This window comes from Strongylocentrotus purpuratus, unplaced genomic scaffold (assembly GCF_000002235.5).
Source record: "Strongylocentrotus purpuratus isolate Spur 01 unplaced genomic scaffold, Spur_5.0 spur5_scaffold_2, whole genome shotgun sequence".
NCBI lineage: Eukaryota > Metazoa > Echinodermata > Echinoidea > Camarodonta > Strongylocentrotidae > Strongylocentrotus > Strongylocentrotus purpuratus.
Window position 1 is genome coordinate 39,677,257 of NW_022145605.1, and position 18,899 is coordinate 39,696,155.

At 35.8% G+C, this 18,899-nt stretch overlaps 1 protein-coding gene across 1 annotated transcript; it reads left to right on the top strand.

Moving 5' to 3' along the window:
- The first annotated feature begins 891 nt into the window (after positions 1 to 891).
- Positions 892 to 18,782, top strand: LOC594562. The gene is made up of 17 exons (XM_030991288.1): positions 892 to 2,041; positions 5,877 to 5,954; positions 7,721 to 7,905; positions 10,346 to 10,498; positions 10,704 to 10,845; positions 11,433 to 11,617; positions 12,367 to 12,519; positions 12,692 to 12,833; positions 13,412 to 13,596; positions 14,346 to 14,498; positions 14,671 to 14,812; positions 15,389 to 15,573; positions 16,324 to 16,476; positions 16,649 to 16,790; positions 17,344 to 17,528; positions 18,287 to 18,439; positions 18,612 to 18,782. The coding sequence occupies exons 1-17, from the start codon at positions 1,975 to 1,977 to the stop codon at positions 18,780 to 18,782; spliced, it is 2,574 nt and encodes an 857-aa protein (XP_030847148.1). The 5' UTR covers positions 892 to 1,974.
- Positions 18,783 to 18,899: the final 117 nt, after the last annotated feature.

Sequence of the window (18,899 nt, forward strand, 5' to 3'; positions counted from 1 at the left end):
GAACTGCAATAGAAAGTTATATATGTTACGTACCTTGAAACGTTTTAATTTACCTATTAGTGATCTTGTTATTGTTTATACTGGATACATAAACCAATATTAGGGTATCGTGCACCACTTTTTCAATCCAACCTAACGCATAAACAAAAAGATAATATTGAACGAATACAAAAACGGGCATTTATAATTATTTTGGGACTTCATTATGAAACGTATAATCATGCTCTAGAATTGTGCAATTTGTTAACGTTGGAAGAACGTAAGAACAAACTTTGTTTTGATTTCGAAAAGCATGAATTGTGTTCTTTATGGCTACCAAGTCAAAGAATTGTTAAATTTAATTTACGAAATGTACAGAAATATTCTCAATTTATTTGTAAAACCAACCGCTTTAATAATAGCTCTATTCCCTATTTTGTTCGTATCTTAAACGATTATTATTCAAAAAAGTAAGCTTCATGTATTTTTGTATATGTTTATGTTTAATGATGTTGCCTATTATGTGTATAAATGTATTTAGTATATTTTATCCTTTTATATGTAATTAATTTTATTTTATTTTAACATGTATAATGCTCAGTGTATTTTAAATATCATGATGTTTTTACCTTGTATAAATGACCTGCAATTCAGCTTCGGCTGCCAGAACGTCATATGAATAAACCCTTATTGAATTGAATGACTCTGTTTTTGCCTTGTTATCAATCAACCAACAAGCAAAATATACTGTACAGTTATTATCGTCAAGGGCATATTAATGTGCTTAGCTCCCCCCCCCCCCCCGACATCCCCAATTAAAAAAAAAAAAAAACCTTCAAAATAAGATCTATTGACTAGTTGCGCACAACGTTCCGGTGAAACCAGCTTGAAGACACACACATTGGAGAGGCATGGGGCTCCATTCTCACACGGGAGCGGACCACCGCAACCTCCAACTGGTGGCTTGGACACATCAGTATGTATTAAAAAAATAAAATAAATAAACTTAAGTCGCATGAAGTGGTCATATATAAATTCAATTCCATAATAATCAGGGTGCAATTAAGATCTGACAATGAATGTGTATTAAATAAGTAGATATAATCAATAGGAAGCTAGTAGTTGGGATAAAAGGAATTATGTTGATGGTGGTATAACAGGGAAAGATGATGGAGAGAGAAAGAAGATATAATACAAATCTAATACTCCTAAATCTTTTGCGTAATTGACTACATGCCCCTTCGGATATCTAGAAGGACGCAGATAATTCATATTGCAGGGGATGTTACACTAGCGAGTGGCTTCCACGAAACGTTCACAGTTCACTATTGTGAGGGGCACATTTAAAACTATAGCCCAAGGTGATCTCAAAACTGTAATGCAGGCTTGTGGTCACCGAGGAGCTATAGTTTTAACATGACCCGAAAATTAAGCAGTCAACATTTGTTTTACATACCGCATTCCGTTTGTGGATTCTTAAAAAGGCAAATGAAACCCATTAAGTAAAAACCCCGTTCAAAATGTATTTTGAAATGTCTATTGAGGAAAAGCTCGCTTTCGTTGTTAACTTCATGCCCATCTTGTGCGTCCTTGCATCTGTCGCCTGCCTATTGAGATTGAATTACGCAAAAGCGATATCGGTAGATATCGAGCATGCGCTATCAATTTTTTATTGGAGATGTTTTGAACGGTGGGAAAAATTAAATGCCAGCCCACTTGATGTCAATTGACCAATCGGATTTCTCAGCTTCTAGAACCCATCTTATAATAGTGAATGTCATACATGTGGTTGTGACCAATCAGATGATTGGTATCTTTATATCCGTTATATAATATCATTTACATTTACTTTTAATGAATTATTAAAGCTCCTCAGATGGATGGTCGGATCATTTCTAAGACAGCCTAGTCTATACGCCTCACTGCTTGTTTTATGGTGTTTACTATTTTATAATTTTGAGTGTTTGTATTGCCGGCCGGCCTCAGCCCTCAGCAATGGAACAAAACGCAACTATTTTGCTTCTGGTCCTTGTATCAATCTGTTGGACTGGAGGGCATTGTGGTAAGTAACAAATAGGGTAAAGTTTACTACCAAACATTTGTCTAAATGTAAACTCTAAATCATCAAGTTCTAATATAAGTGTTGAAAGACCCCTTTTCTCCGTACCTCTTTATTTTAGCGATAGAAACTCTGGCAATAAATATAAGAATAAACCAAAATATCCTGGACTTAAAGTCAAACGATATTGACGTACAAAACCTAGCAATTCAAATAAATATAAAGTTTGATAATGTTTTGACAATTCTCGGAAACGATATCTCCTACTCTTTTGAAGATAGAATGGCACAACTCCAAAGAATGTTATCGAATCTCAACTGAACTTATGGAAAGCCAGGAATCTGTCACTATATGGAAAAATTCAAATAGTTAAAACTGTTGTTATTTCCCAGCTGTTATATGTAGCCAGCATTGTGTCCATTCCCGATCCATTTATTCATAGGTTAACACGGTACTATACGAATTCGTATGGGGCGGCCCAGAAAGAATAAAACGTGAAGCCTTCGTAAAGTAGTACAATGAGGAATGTTTAAAGATGACTTGTATTAAATCTATTCCTCAAGCTCAGAAAATTAAATGGGTTACAAAAGTATTCACGTCAAATTCTATAGGTTGGAAAAACATATGCTCAGAACTATTTTCACCCGTTGGAGGAGAATATATTTTTAATGTAATTTTGATATGAAATATTTAAACATTAGAGTGTCAAAAGGGTTCAGGGACATTTTTTAAATAGAAAAATCGATATTGCTAACTGATGTTTTTGGAATAACAAAACCATTATATTAAATGGAAAATCTATATTTAAACCAGAAATAAAAGAAAAGGGTTTTGTAAAAGTTGCGGATATGAATTTGGACGTCCACTGCGATGGAAAGACTGTAAAAAAAGGACTTAAATTCACTGGGTATTTTGTATTGTTAGACTGTTATTAAAAAAAAACAGGAGAATGGAAGCATTTCTTTTTGCAGCACTATCACCATCTTGTTAAAGATCTAAAAGATTTTCCTAGTGTTTTCTGTGATTCCGAATTCAAACAAATCCATAACATAATGACGAAGCAACTTTATCTAACTTTTCTAAGACTTAATAACCAGAAATTTTTAAAGTATTTACTCGTTTCAATGAGCTGTATGAATGAGCAACAAGTGCCAAATCTTTTCACTCGGCCAGCAAATGTTACAATTGACTCCAGACTCCGAATTACGCACTTTAAAATTTTGAATAACCTAATATCAACTAATGAATAACCTAATACCAACTAACGAATGACAGGCACATATAGAAAGAAAAAATAGCCCACTGTGCTCTTTTTGCAATGCGACACCCGAGACAATGGATCATTTATTTTCACATGTCCTAAGATTGCAGCCTTTTGGAATGCGCTAAGCGGAAGAGCGGCGGATTTTAATCCCGATTATTTTCTTACAGGCAAAATCATTTTATTTGGAATTACGCCACCTCAGCTTTTAATTGTCTTACTTTACTTGGTAAAAAGTTCATTTTACGTTGTAAATACCAAGAGGGTATGCCTAGTTTGAAACAATTTAATAATTATATTTTGTCTTATAAATCCACTGAAGAAAATATTGCATAAAGTAAAAAAAAAAAATTTGAATAGCATATGGCAAAGTGGTAAAACATGTACCGCGTTGCGTAATGATAAATGTTATATTATGTGCAAAACGTTTCAAGGGATAGATTTGTTTTGTTTTTGTTACATTTCTTTTGTTTTGTTCATGTTGTGGTGTATTTGATGTACTATATGTTCTATTATGTAATAGAAAGGTTTAGATTATATCATGCGTTATGCCCCGGCGGTACAGCAGGGCCGACTACCGGCGGGGGCGGGAGGTGCTATACATGTTCTTTACTCTCTAAGTCTCTCTCTTTCCATTTTGTGTCGGTCTGATGGTCGTATGAGATTGAGATTAGCAGTGTACAGCTAGAGTAAATAACAAAGGATGTACATCTAACATTGAAGTAACTATCGGAGCACCATTTTCCCTCATCTGAAAAATGTTACTAAGTCCAATTCAAAGTTAAATGCTCTACTTTGCACAACGGTAGAATATTTGATGGTACGCTAAACACGCTATAAATGTATAGCATTTTATAGAAATCCCCTTTTGGGGAGTCGTTTTAGGGATCTCTATTACTCGGTGCTCTATTGGAAGGTTGTTATTCATACCTCAGCTGCCTTGACCAGATTTAACATGGTTTTAGAAAAACAATTGAATGATGACCTCACAGTCCCAGAGTAGGCTCCCTTGGCACGATCCGTACATTGTCTTATCTATTATAGAAAAATGATAAAAATAGTCATTTAAAACGTTATTATCATCGCAAGTATAGAATGAGAGAATCAGTAGAATATTTGATGGTACGCTAAACACGCTATAAATGTATAGCATTTTATAGAAATCCCCTTTTGGGGAGTCGTTTTAGGGATCTCTTACTAGTACGCCGAATTACAGAAGGGATGCTTTTATAAAACCTTGACCCGAGTAACAAATATACCAATTATCCCCACCAAGCAGATGTGCAAGAGGATAAACTCGATATTACTCGGTGCTCTATTGGAAGGTTGTTATTCATACCTCAGCTGCCTTGACCAGATTTAACATGGTTTTAGAAAAAACAATTGAATGATGACCTCACAGTCCGAGAGTAGGCTCCCTTGGCACGACCCGTACATTATCTTATCTATTATAGACAAATGGTGAAAAATAGTAATTTAAAACATTATTGTCATCACAAGTATAGAATGAGAGAATCAAAACAAAAACTATTAAACTCGGACTTGTTTTGATTGGGTTTTACTCCCCTTGATGCCATCTACACTGGACTGCATCCTAGTATCCGCATCCGTGTTTAAATGTAGATGTCACGGGTAAAATGGGTGGACCAAATTGTTATTCAGAATAGAACATCTGTCGACTTTTCATGTTTATAAGAACCTCTTTTGATTTTTTTCTTAAAGATAATACAAAGTTTGGGGAATTTTTGAAAATTGGGTGGATAGTGATTCTATACAATTTTGATATATTTAGATGCCCCTGTGGATGTATTTTAAGCAATAGAAAATTTAGCCCCTAAAACGCTTCTGCTTTTGAGAACAATTGAATACCAGTTCTCCCGGTAATTTTGATAAATTTCAAATAGCGTTGTAATAATAGCTCCCTCTCAAGGTCAATATATTAATAAAGCTATAAAACAATGTTTCTTGACTAAAATCGACCGATTAGCTATTCCCGCTTGGAAATTATATACCACAACTACATATTCTGAGATTTTCAGGGTCGCAACTACCATTGTACGGACGTAGGCGCTATTTGAAATTTATCAAAATCTATCGGGAGCACCGGTAAATTTTTATATTAAATTTTTTCGCGAAAGCAGAAGTGTTTTAGGGCTGAATCTACTAGTGCTTATAATACATCCACAGGAGCATCCAAATATATCAAAATTGTAAAGAATGGCTATCCACCGAGTTTTCAAAATGTCTCAAAACTTTGAATTACCTTTAAGCAAAACTGTTTTGGTAGGGTACCTTAAAAGGATTTAAGAGCTAACTGCATTGTCATTTTACTTGCAAGTAAAGTATATCAAATATCGCTTTTTGGTCCAGATATCCAAAATCATATCCCTTAACGAAAAGAGCATTAACAAATATGCTCCGAGTTAATTCTCCTCTCGCGTCTTCCTACTTTCTCTTATATCTTCTTCGTTGTTAATGTTATTGTTGCTGTTGGTGTGTTTATTGTGTATTTTACACTATTTGTTATTGTTCATCATTAATATATACATTTCGTTGTTAATAAATTTATTCCTACAGCAACGACCAAACCCACGACAAACCCAACAACACTGATACCTGTACAATCGGAACCTGTGACATCTCAACCCACTGTTGGTAAAAACAAAATTGTTTGATAGTTGTTGTTGTTTTCGTTTTTGTAGTTGTTCTTTTCCTTGTTCTTGATCTTTTGGGGATTTTTTCGTAAAAGGACAGATCTATGAGTAAGTGTTAAGTACTTAAGATGATAGTCGTGCTCTCATTTTCACGTTTATATATTTGTCGGTTACACCATGTTGCCTGTAGAAACTTGAAGACGTTATGAACGCAATAGCTATTTAACCTCAAAGACTAAATTAACGACAAGACAAATATGTGTTGTTTACTACCGAGGCAATGGATTAGGCATATCGTTTTCTTTTAAATAAAGATAGCAATCGAAGAGATAATAAAAGCAACAAACAATACCAACAGCAGTTAAAGAATATGAATATACAAGTCATGTACGTAGATGAGAACAAAAGAGGGGGGGGGGGGCTGATTATGATCAAATAGTGGACGAGCCAACCGAGGCCAACAAATTGCCAAATGATATCCTTGTTTATGGATGAAACATTCATCTAAACCAATGAAAGGGGAATAAAAAAGAGATACATTTTGAATATTTTCACCAGTAGGATAATTGAAAGGTAATGCAATTGGCAGTAGGCCTAGACTGTTTATGAAACAGATATCACTCGAAGACATCATTTATACAAGAAGTGTCAGAGTCAGAAATGTGGTGCTTTAGTGATTTCAACACTTGGCAGTTGATGTATAGGTTTGAGATTCGAGTCTCGGTCCTGCACGGATATACATGTAGTGTATTTCTGGTTCATATTTTGACACAGGATTTTTTTTTGTAAAGATGGGAGCATTGGATGCTAACAGGGAATAAGTTGAAGCAGTTTAAAGTTGTTCCTTTTGCTTTTTCATGCAAAATAGTAATTGTGTCACTTTTGTAATTAATGATGTGTAAACTTATTTCCAGACATCGATATTTCTTTGCACTGCAAACCTTTTTTTGTTCAAAGAAATGTCTTCATAATTTGTAGACATATCGCTCCGGTTGTCTCATTTTCGCTCGCTGGAACATTGCCAGCACAAACCACTGACCTCTACCTCCTGGACGGATCAGCGCCCATTCCTATTCACTATATGTTACGTATTAAAAGGCTGTATTGTCTGATCGTTCATGAATATCCATGTTTTTGCTTACCTCGGTAAAATGTTTTCTTTTACTAAATGGAAAAATTACAGTGGGGGGTTGGACGAAATGGACTAAATGAACCAAGCAGAAGTGATCTATGATAATTCATGCTTCTTATCCTTCGTGTGCTTGACCTAAAATCTTAAAATCGCTTGGCAAACTGAGTCAAAAGTTCGACTTGTTTCACATGTGTATTCTAGGCAATGACGAGCTTGCAACCTATTTTGAACAAATTACGATGGGTGAACTTTCAAAAGTCAGTGGGACATGCGGGTTCCAATGAAAGAGCTAGTCTTAACGAACGTCGGGGTTGATGTGCTTTTCGTTTAAAAAAAAAAAAAAAAAAAAGATTTTTTAACGATTTTTTTTTTTTTTTTTTTTGGGGGGGGGGGGGGGTAAAATTCCATAGGCTTACATGTTAGGCTGCTGACTCTGACGATAGGGGGCGTTGTGAAATGAGACTAATTGGAGCCATATGCATACAATTAAAATACCAATGAGTGATGTCCAGTAACTTTATTGCGTTAAAAGACCATGCAGCTCCTGCCATTATGTATTATTTTTATATACATGACTGTTGTAAGAACAAATTAATCTAATTCATTTAAACCAAGTTTCTTTCTTTGAAAATAAGGTCCTATTCAGGATGCTAGCCCTCTAGGATTAGAAAGTGGGGCAATCCCAGATTCGAGCTTGACAGCTTCTAGTGAGTATGACGCCAACCACGGTTCGCGCCGAGGACGATTAAACATAGCTCAAGTCGGAGCCCTGTTCGGAGGATGGTCTGCCAAAACAAAAGATTTGAACCAGTGGATTCAGGTCAGACTCTATTTCTAATTTTTTCTTCTTTGAAGTCTCACTTCATAAAGCTTCTCAAGATCATAAAGGGTATCTCTCCGTCACAACACGAAACCTGTCTTACCTTGTTACTCGCTCAACCAAGAGATCACAAGAACAAATATTCCTTCAAATATTAATTCCTTCCGAAAACACCGACAGACTTGAAATCTGTTCAACTATCTATATCTAACATTCAATCCCGACGTAATCAGGGCTCATGATCTACAGCATTTTCAATTAAACATGTATTAATTTAGTATCTTATGCACACTCCTAGTCCAAGCGCTGACACGTATGACTACAGGTACATATTCACGAATCGACATAAATACTTCCGATCAAGCATGCTAGAATAAGCTATCCCGCAATTGAACCACGTTACCAATCACGTAACCTTTAGTTTCTTGAAGAACTTCCTTTAGAAAATGGATACAGTTTTAAAGATACTATGTCCCTTTTGCAGCCAACATCAAATTCTGTAGAACTTTGCAGGAACTATGAATATGTCATGTATGTCCTATCTGTAAAATTTAAACGTTTAATAGCAATGTTCTAATATTCAAGTTATGCAAGGAAACCCATTTATTTGCTAGACTTCACTGTCAGACACCATTGAGTGACTGACTGGCCTTTTTCATCTATGGTAATAACATACAAAATGAGCTGTAAAGGGTACATGAGCATTTGTCTACATCGGTAACCCACTTCTTGTAATGGCCAAAATTAAACTGATTGAATCTTTGCGCAGCATAAAACGTACGACCATTCGGTAAAAGGGTCTGAAAAATCAGACTATTACTTACTGGCTCTATAGCTTCTAAGTCGATTCGACAACTACAAGTCGTTATTTTCCCACTAAAAGACATTTTCAAGCCCCCTTATTTTTAGGGAAGTTTTATTATTGTCTTTCAAATGCTGTTGGAATTTAACCTTTTTGTTTCTTGGGCCTGCAAATGGGACATAGTACCTTTAATAAAATAAACCAAAAATATCTCAATGTGCCAAAAACTCCCCCCCCCCCCATCCCTTACAGAAAAACAAGAAGAAAAAAGGAATACAAACAAGATTTAAATGCCGAAAATCCAAAAACTAACTTTTAGAGCAGCCGACAGAATAAAATGAGGCTATTTCCAAATTATTGTTAACTTGTAGCTATTTCTAAATATTTTTTCTAGGAATTGACGAGGTAACTCATGTAGGGTTAGATGTTTTTTTTTCTCTCTCTGCCTCTTAGAGGTGTTTATTCAATATTCAAACAGTAACATAATTTTGCTTACAATTTAGCAAATCAATGGAACGTCAATAATACACAAGTTATTTATTCAAATATAACTAAGCAAATTCGCAGGAAATTTCATATTTTGTACTTTCAAATGTTCGTTTATTTCTATTCTGTTTGTCATTTCTCTCTTAAATAAGTAAATCAAACTCAAATCTTTATTATCATAACCATACTTATTACAAAAAAAAATAATCATTTTATAAATAGACCAAAAACCAATTGTCATTATTAAATCGATTTCGGTTTGCAAATTCATTATGAGTAATAAAAAAATATCTATCTCTATTCTAAGATTGAAATCACGTAAAACTATTAAAGTCCTTTACATATTCAAAGAAAGTTTCATTTGCCTTACAAGAAATGAAAGCATGAAGCACATCTTCAGTCTTTTTGCATTTTAAACAAAGGTCATTGTTTGAGAGACCCCACTTGAACAGATTTTTACGAACTGGTAACATATTATATAAAAGCTTGAAATTAAATTAACGTAGACGAAAATCTTTTATCCCAATCAGATTCCTATTAAAAACAGAGGACCATTTAACGTCCTTCTGCAAGACATCTTCCCAATACAAACAACATTTATTCATTTTAATTTGTTCAAAACTTATCATATTATACCACTGTTTACTACTCAAAAGACTAACAGGCTAAACTGATTTTCCAAATAGAAAGTGGGGGATAGGGAAATTATGGTCATTGCAAACCAAAGGTACCCTATGCTTATCATTTATCCAAATGTTTGGAATTTATTTTTGTTGCTTTGTATAGTCAAAAATCAAAAATTGTTTACTTCTTCTAGTTTTAAGGCGGATAAATAATTCATTTACTGAAAAAAGTACAATTTTTAAAGATTTCATTGAAGTATATAATACCACTTTTATACCAGTCTTCATAAAATAACATTTTTTGTTCAAAAGCAATATCTTGATTATACCATAAAATATTTTCGTCGACATGTTTCTGTGTCTGACATTCAAATGATGTGTATTTTTTTTATGAGGTACCATAATTTAGGGTTAGATATAGATGTCCTGTTAATACACAAAATTGATATATATATATATATATATACATGTAAATCAAATTAAAATAAAATATATGTTATCTTCAACGTCATTATCATTCAAATCTCAGGTTGATCTTTTAGATACGTACAGCATCGTAGGAGTGGCAACGCAAGGTCGTCAGGACCAGTTCCAGTGGGTATCCACCTTCAAGATTGCCTGCAGTATGAACAGTATTACCTTTGATACAGTGAAAGACCCCGTTAACACCGACAACGACAACGTACGTACCGATTTACTCATCCTTCGACCCTAATCAGTAATCAATTGGTTGATTACGATAACCGGTCACATGTGATTCGTTTATTGAGCGTTTCTCAATTCCTTTATTTGTTCATGATGTTTTTCATAGCACTGATCTCTCTCTCTCTCTTTGAAATTACACTTTATTATATTCTCAATTGATTGATCTTGCGTGTTTCCCCCAGATCTTTGCCGGCAATAGTGACCGAAACACCGTGGTTTACAATCGCTTTCCCGTGCCAATGTCGTGTCGATATGTTCGCCTTTTACCTTACACTTGGCAGCAACGTATTTCTCTTCGTATGGAGCTCTTTGGGAGACGCCTTGGTGAGTTTAAGGTTTAAACTAAGTCTCATTCATTCAAACAAAGAAAGGGTAAAATGTGATGTAATGTATATATATTAGATGAGCTAGTTTATCAGGGTGACGGCCCCGGGCGCTTGGCCGCAGAAACACCTCGGAAGTATTCGAGGGAGGGGGGGGGGGGTGGAGTTTACAGAGTAAAGGCTATAACTGCTCAGGTTATGAAATGCTTTAGAATGAACAACTTTATTAACTTTTTTCATTAAATTATTGGAAATATTTACAAATGAATGGATATAAAAATCCCAAAACAGAAGAAACAAGAAGAAAAAAAAACTTTTCATTAGCGCTACAGTTGTGTCAGTAGAATTAAGCACAACATTTTAGCCAGGGAAAGACATACTACCTGCAGTTTTCTCTTTTATTATTTACGAAATATCATCGAAATTTGCTGACATACAAATAAAATGCCAATGAGTGAGGTCCAGTAGCTTTATTGAGTTGGAAGACTATGCAGCTCCGGCCAATATGTATTATTTAAACGTACATGAATTTTGTTGGGATAGATGAATCTATATAATTTAAGCCAAGTTTCTTTCTTTGGAAAAAAGGCCCTATCCAGGATGGTAGCCCTCTAGGCCTAGAAAGTGGGGCAATCCCAGATTCGAGCCTGACAGCTTTTAGTGAGTACAACGCCAACCACGGTCCGCGTCGAGCGCGGTTAAACATGGCTAAAGTCGGAGCCCTGACTGGAGGATGGTCTGCCAAAACAAACGATTTGAACCAGTGGATTCAGGTTAGTCTATATTCCTGAATTTCTTTCTTGTTTGTTTGAAGTTTCACTACATAAAGCTTCTCAAGCTCATAAAGGGTATCTCTCCGTCACAACACGAAACCTGTCTCACCTTGTTACTCAATCAACCAAGAGATCACAAGAACAAATATTCCTTTAAATATTAATTCCTTCTGAAAATACTGACAGACTGGAAATCTGTTCAACGATCTATATCTAACATTTAATCCCGACGTATATAGGGCTCATGACCAACAGCATTTTCAATTATACATGTATTAATTAAGTATTTAATGCACACACCCAGTCCGAGAGCTGAGCCGTATTACTACAAGTACATGTTCAAAAATAGACATAAATACTTCAGATCAAGCGTTCAAGAATAAGCTATCCTGCAACTGAACCACGTAACCAATCAACATCTACATTCTATTGAAGAAATTAATTTAGATATAGGGCACAGTTTTAACTGAATAAACAAAAAATATCAACAAATTCCGAAAAATATCCCCACCCCCTTCCCCCTACCAAAAAAGAGGAAAAAAGGAAGAAGACCAAGATCCGAATGCCAAAAATCAAAAAACAAATCGCTAAGTTTAACTATTATTATTTTTCACAAGGAATTGAGAAAGGAACTCCGTAGAGTTAAATATAAATGTCACGTTAATACAACAAGTTTGTACATATATGTGTATATACAAAAATCGTTTTTACTATTTCCATTTACAATATAATTATCATTCAAATCTCAGGTTGATCTTTTAGCTACGTACAGCATCGTAAGAGTGGCAACACAAGGTCGTGAGGATTATTCCCAGTGGGTAACCAGCTTCAAGATTGCCTGCAGTATGGATAGTGTTACCTTTGATACAGTTAAAGACCCCACTAACTCCGACAACGACAATGTAGGTACCGATTTACTCATCCTTCGACCATAATCAGTTAATTGGTCGATTACCAGTCAAGTGTGATTCGTTTATTGAGCGTTTCTTAATTCCTTTTTTTTCACGATATTCATCTTAGCATTTATCTCTCTTTTTGAATTTACACGTTGTTCTTTTTGCGTGTTTTCCTCAGATCTTTCCCGGCAATAGTGATCGAAACACCGTGGTTTACAATCGCTTTCCCGTGCCAATGTCGTGTCGATATGTTCGCCTTTTACCTTACACATGGCATGAACATATTTCCCTTCGTATGGAGTTCTTTGGAGAACTCCTTGGTGAGTTTGTAGATGAGCTAGGAGGATGACACCCCGGGCTATTGCCCGCGGAACGCACCTTGATTTTTTTTTTTTTTTTTTTTTTTTTTTGGGGGGGGGGGGGGGGGGGTGGGCGTTGAGTTGACAGCTAACAGATAAATATTTCAACTGCTCAGGTTATGAAATGTTTTAAAACGAAATACATTATAAACCTTTTTTATTCAATAATTAGGAATATTTATATATGAGAAGAAGAAACAATTTCAGAACAGTGACATTTCGAGACAAATATGAAGAAAAAGAAAAATAATTATTTAAAGGCAACTTTTTATCAGCTCTACAGTCATGTCAGTACATTTAAGCACAACATTTTAGCCAGGGAAAGACATACTACCTGCAGTTTTCTCTTTTATTATTTACGAAATATCATCGAAATTTGCTGACATACAAATAAAATGCCAATGAGTGAGGTCCAGTAGCTTTATTGAGTTGGAAGACTATGCAGCTCCGGCCAATATGTATTATTTAAACGTACATGAATTTTGTTGGGATAGATGAATCTATATAATTTAAGTCAAGTTTCTTTCTTTGGAAAAAAGGCCCTATCCAGGATGGTAGCCCTCTAGGCCTAGAAAGTGGGGCAATCCCAGATTCGAGCCTGACAGCTTTTAGTGAGTACAACGCCAACCACGGTCCGCGTCGAGCGCGGTTAAACATGGCTAAAGTCGGAGCCCTGACTGGAGGATGGTCTGCCAAAACAAACGATTTGAACCAGTGGATTCAGGTTAGTCTATATTCCTGAATTTCTTTCTTGTTTGTTTGAAGTTTCACTACATAAAGCTTCTCAAGCTCATACAGGGTATCTCTCCGTCACAACACGAAACCTGTCTCACCTTGTTACTCAATCAACCAAGAGATCACAAGAACAAATATTCCTTTAAATATTAATTCCTTCTGAAAATACTGACAGACTGGAAATCTGTTCAACGATCTATATTTAACATTTAATCCCGACGTATATAAGGCTCATGACCAACAGCATTTTCAATTATACATGTATTAATTAAGTATTTAATGCACACACCGTGTCCGAGAGCTGAGCCGTATTACTACAAGTACATGTTCAAAAATAGACATAAATACTTCAGATCAAGCGTTCAAGAATAAGCTATCCTGCAACTGAACCACGTAACCAATCAACATCTACATTCTATTGAAGAAATTAATTTAGATATAGGGCACAGTTTTAACTGAATAAACAAAAAATATCAACAAATTCCGAAAAATACCCCCACCCCCTTCCCCCTACCAAAAAAAGAGGAAAAAAGGAAGAAGACCAAGATCCGAATGCCAAAAATCAAAAAACAAATCGCTAAGTTTAACTATTATTATTTTTCACAAGGAATTGAGAAAGGAACTCCGTAGAGTTAATATAAATGTCACGTTAATACAACAAGTTTGTACATATATGTGTATATACAAAAATCGTTTTTACTATTTCCATTTACAATATAATTATCATTCAAATCTCAGGTTGATCTTTTAGCTACGTACAGCATCGTAAGAGTGGCAACACAAGGTCGTGAGGATTATTCCCAGTGGGTAACCAGCTTCAAGATTGCCTGCAGTATGGATAGCGTTACCTTTGATACAGTTAAAGACCCCACTAACTCCGACAACGACAATGTAGGTACCAATTTACTCATCCTTCGACCATAATCAGTTAATTGGTCGATTACCAGTCAAGTGTGATTCGTTTATTGAGCGTTTCTTAATTCCTTTTTTTTCACGATATTCATCTTAGCATTTATCTCTCTTTTTGAATTTACACGTTGTTCTTTTTGCGTGTTTTCCTCAGATCTTTCCCGGCAATAGTGATCGAAACACCGTGGTTTACAATCGCTTTCCCGTGCCAATGTCGTGTCGATATGTTCGCCTTTTACCTTACACATGGCATGAACATATTTCCCTTCGTATGGAGTTCTTTGGAGAACTCCTTGGTGAGTTTGAAGATGAGCTAGGAGGATGACACCCCGGGCTATTGCCCGCGGAACGCACCTTGATTTTTTTTTTTTTTTTTTTTTTTTTTTTTGGGGGGGGGGGGGGGTGGGCGTTGAGTTGACAGCTAACAGATAAATATTTCAACTGCTCAGGTTATGAAATGTTTTAAAACGAAATACATTATAAACCTTTTTCATTCAATAATTAGGAATATTTATATATGAGAAGAAGAAACAATTTCAGAACAGTGACATTTCGAGACAAATATGAAGAAAAAGAAAAAGAATTATTTAAAGGCAACTTTTTATCAGCTCTACAGTCATGTCAGTACATTTAAGCACAACATTTTAGCCAGGGAAAGACATACTACCTGCAGTTTTCTCTTTTATTATTTACGAAATATCATCGAAATTTGCTGACATACAAATAAAATGCCAATGAGTGAGGTCCAGTAGCTTTATTGAGTTGGAAGACTATGCAGCTCCGGCCAATATGTATTATTTAAACGTACATGAATTTTGTTGGGATAGATGAATCTATATAATTTAAGTCAAGTTTCTTTCTTTGGAAAAAAGGCCCTATCCAGGATGGTAGCCCTCTAGGCCTAGAAAGTGGGGCAATCCCAGATTCGAGCCTGACAGCTTTTAGTGAGTACAACGCCAACCACGGTCCGCGTCGAGCGCGGTTAAACATGGCTAAAGTCGGAGCCCTGACTGGAGGATGGTCTGCCAAAACAAACGATTTGAACCAGTGGATTCAGGTTAGTCTATATTCCTGAATTTCTTTCTTGTTTGTTTGAAGTTTCACTACATAAAGCTTCTCAAGCTCATAAAGGGTATCTCTCCGTCACAACACGAAACCTGTCTCACCTTGTTACTCAATCAACCAAGAGATCACAAGAACAAATATTCCTTTAAATATTAATTCCTTCTGAAAATACTGACAGACTGGAAATCTGTTCAACGATCTATATTTAACATTTAATCCCGACGTATATAAGGCTCATGACCAACAGCATTTTCAATTATACATGTATTAATTAAGTATTTAATGCACACACCGTGTCCGAGAGCTGAGCCGTATTACTACAAGTACATGTTCAAAAATAGACATAAATACTTCAGATCAAGCGTTCAAGAATAAGCTATCCTGCAACTGAACCACGTAACCAATCAACATCTACATTCTATTGAAGAAATTAATTTAGATATAGGGCACAGTTTTAACTGAATAAACAAAAAATATCAACAAATTCCGAAAAATACCCCCACCCCCTTCCCCCTACCAAAAAAAGAGGAAAAAAGGAAGAAGACCAAGATCCGAATGCCAAAAATCAAAAAACAAATCGCTAAGTTTAACTATTATTATTTTTCACAAGGAATTGAGAAAGGAACTCCGTAGAGTTAAATATAAATGTCACGTTAATACAACAAGTTTGTACATATATGTGTATATACAAAAATCGTTTTTACTATTTCCATTTACAATATAATTATCATTCAAATCTCAGGTTGATCTTTTAGCTACGTACAGCATCGTAAGAGTGGCAACACAAGGTCGTGAGGATTATTCCCAGTGGGTAACCAGCTTCAAGATTGCCTGCAGTATGGATAGTGTTACCTTTGATACAGTTAAAGACCCCACTAACTCCGACAACGACAATGTAGGTACCGATTTACTCATCCTTCGACCATAATCAGTTAATTGGTCGATTACCAGTCAAGTGTGATTCGTTTATTGAGCGTTTCATAATTCCTTTTTTTTCATGATATTCATCTTAGCATTTATCTCTCTTTTTGAATTTACACGTTGTTCTTTTTGCGTGTTTTCCTCAGATTTTTCCCGGCAATAGTGATCGAAACACCGTGGTTTACAATCGCTTTCCCGTGCCAATGTCGTGTCGATATGTTCGCCTTTTACCTTACACATGGCATGAACATATTTCCCTTCGTATGGAGTTCTTTGGAGAACTCCTTGGTGAGTTTGTAGATGAGCTAGGAGGATGACACCCCGGGCTATTGCCCGCGGAACGCACCTTGATTTTTTTTTTTGGGGGGGGGGGGGGCGTTGAGTTGACAGTTAACAGATAAATATTTCAACTGCTCAGGTTATGAAATGTTTTAAAACGAAACACATTATAAACCTTTTTCATTCAATAATTAGGAATATTTATATATGAGAAGAAGAAACAATTTCAGAACAGTGACATTTCGAGACAAATATGAAGAAAAAGAAAAATAATTATTTAAAGGCAACTTTTTATCAGCTCTACAGTCATGTCAGTACATTTAAGCACAACATTTTAGCCAGGGAAAGACATACTACCTGCAGTTTTCTCTTTTATTATTTACGAAATATCATCGAAATTTGCTGACATACAAATAAAATGCCAATGAGTGAGGTCCAGTAGCTTTATTGAGTTGGAAGACTATGCAGCTCCGGCCAATATGTATTATTTAAACGTACATGAATTTTGTTGGGATAGATGAATCTATATAATTTAAGCCAAGTTTCTTTCTTTGGAAAAAAGGCCCTATCCAGGATGGTAGCCCTCTAGGCCTAGAAAGTGGGGCAATCCCAGATTCGAGCCTGACAGCTTTTAGTGAGTACAACGCCAACCACGGTCCGCGTCGAGCGCGGTTAAACATGGCTAAAGTCGGAGCCCTGACTGGAGGATGGTCTGCCAAAACAAACGATTTGAACCAGTGGATTCAGGTTAGTCTATATTCCTGAATTTCTTTCTTGTTTGTTTGAAGTTTCACTTCATAAAGCTTCTCAAGCTCATAAAGGGTATCTCTCCGTCACAACACGAAACCTGTCTCACCTTGTTACTCAATCAACCAAGAGATCACAAGAACAAATATTCCTTTACATATTAATTCCTTCTGAAAATACTGACAGACTGGAAATCTGTTCAACGATCTATATCTAACATTTAATCCCGACGTATATAGGGCTCATGACCAACAGCATTTTCAATTATACATGTATTAATTAAGTATTTAATGCACACACCCAGTCCGAGAGCTGAGCCGTATTACTACAAGTACAGTGTACATGTTCAAAAATAGACATAAATACTTCAGATCAAGCGTTCAAGAATAAGCTATCCTGCAACTGAACCACGTAACCAATCAACATCTACATTCTATTGAAGAAATTAATTTAGATATAGGGCACAGTTTTAACTGAATAAACACAAAATATCAACAAATTCCGAAAAATACCCCAACCCCTTCCCCCTACCAAAAAAAAAGAGGAAAAAAGGAAGAAGACCAAGATCCGAATGCCAAAGATCAAAAAACAAATCGCTAAGTTTAACTATTATTATTTTTCACAAGGAATTGAGAAAGGAACTCCGTAGAGTTAAATATAAATGTCACGTTAATACAACAAGTTTGTACATATATGTGTATATACAAAAATCGTTTTTACTATTTCCATTTACAATATAATTATCATTCAAATCTCAGGTTGATCTTTTAGCTACGTACAGCATCGTAAGAGTGGCAACACAAGGTCGTGAGGATTATTCCCAGTGGGTAACGAGCTTCAAGATTGCCTGCAGTATGGATAGTGTTACCTTTGATACAGTTAAAGACCCCACTAACACCGACAACGACAATGTAGGTACCGATTTACTCATCCTTCGACCATAATCAGTTAATTGGTCGATTACCAGTCAAGTGTGATTCGTTTATTGAGCGTTTCTTAATTCCTTTTTTTTCATGATATTCATCTTAGCATTTATCTCTCTTTTTGAATTTACACGTTGTTCTTTTTGCGTGTTTTCCTCAGATTTTTCCCGGCAATAGTGATCGAAACACCGTGGTTTACAATCGCTTTCCCGTGCCAATGTCGTGTCGATATGTTCGCCTTTTACCTAACACATGGCATGAACATATTTCCCTTCGTATGGAGTTCTTTGGAGAACTTCTTGGTGAGTTTGTAGATGAGCTAGGAGGATGACACCCCGGGCTATTGCCCGCGGAACGCACCTTGATTTTTTTTTTTTTTTTTTTTTTTTTGGTGGGGGGGGGGGGGGGGTGGGCGTTGAGTTGACAGCTAACAGATAAATATTTCAAC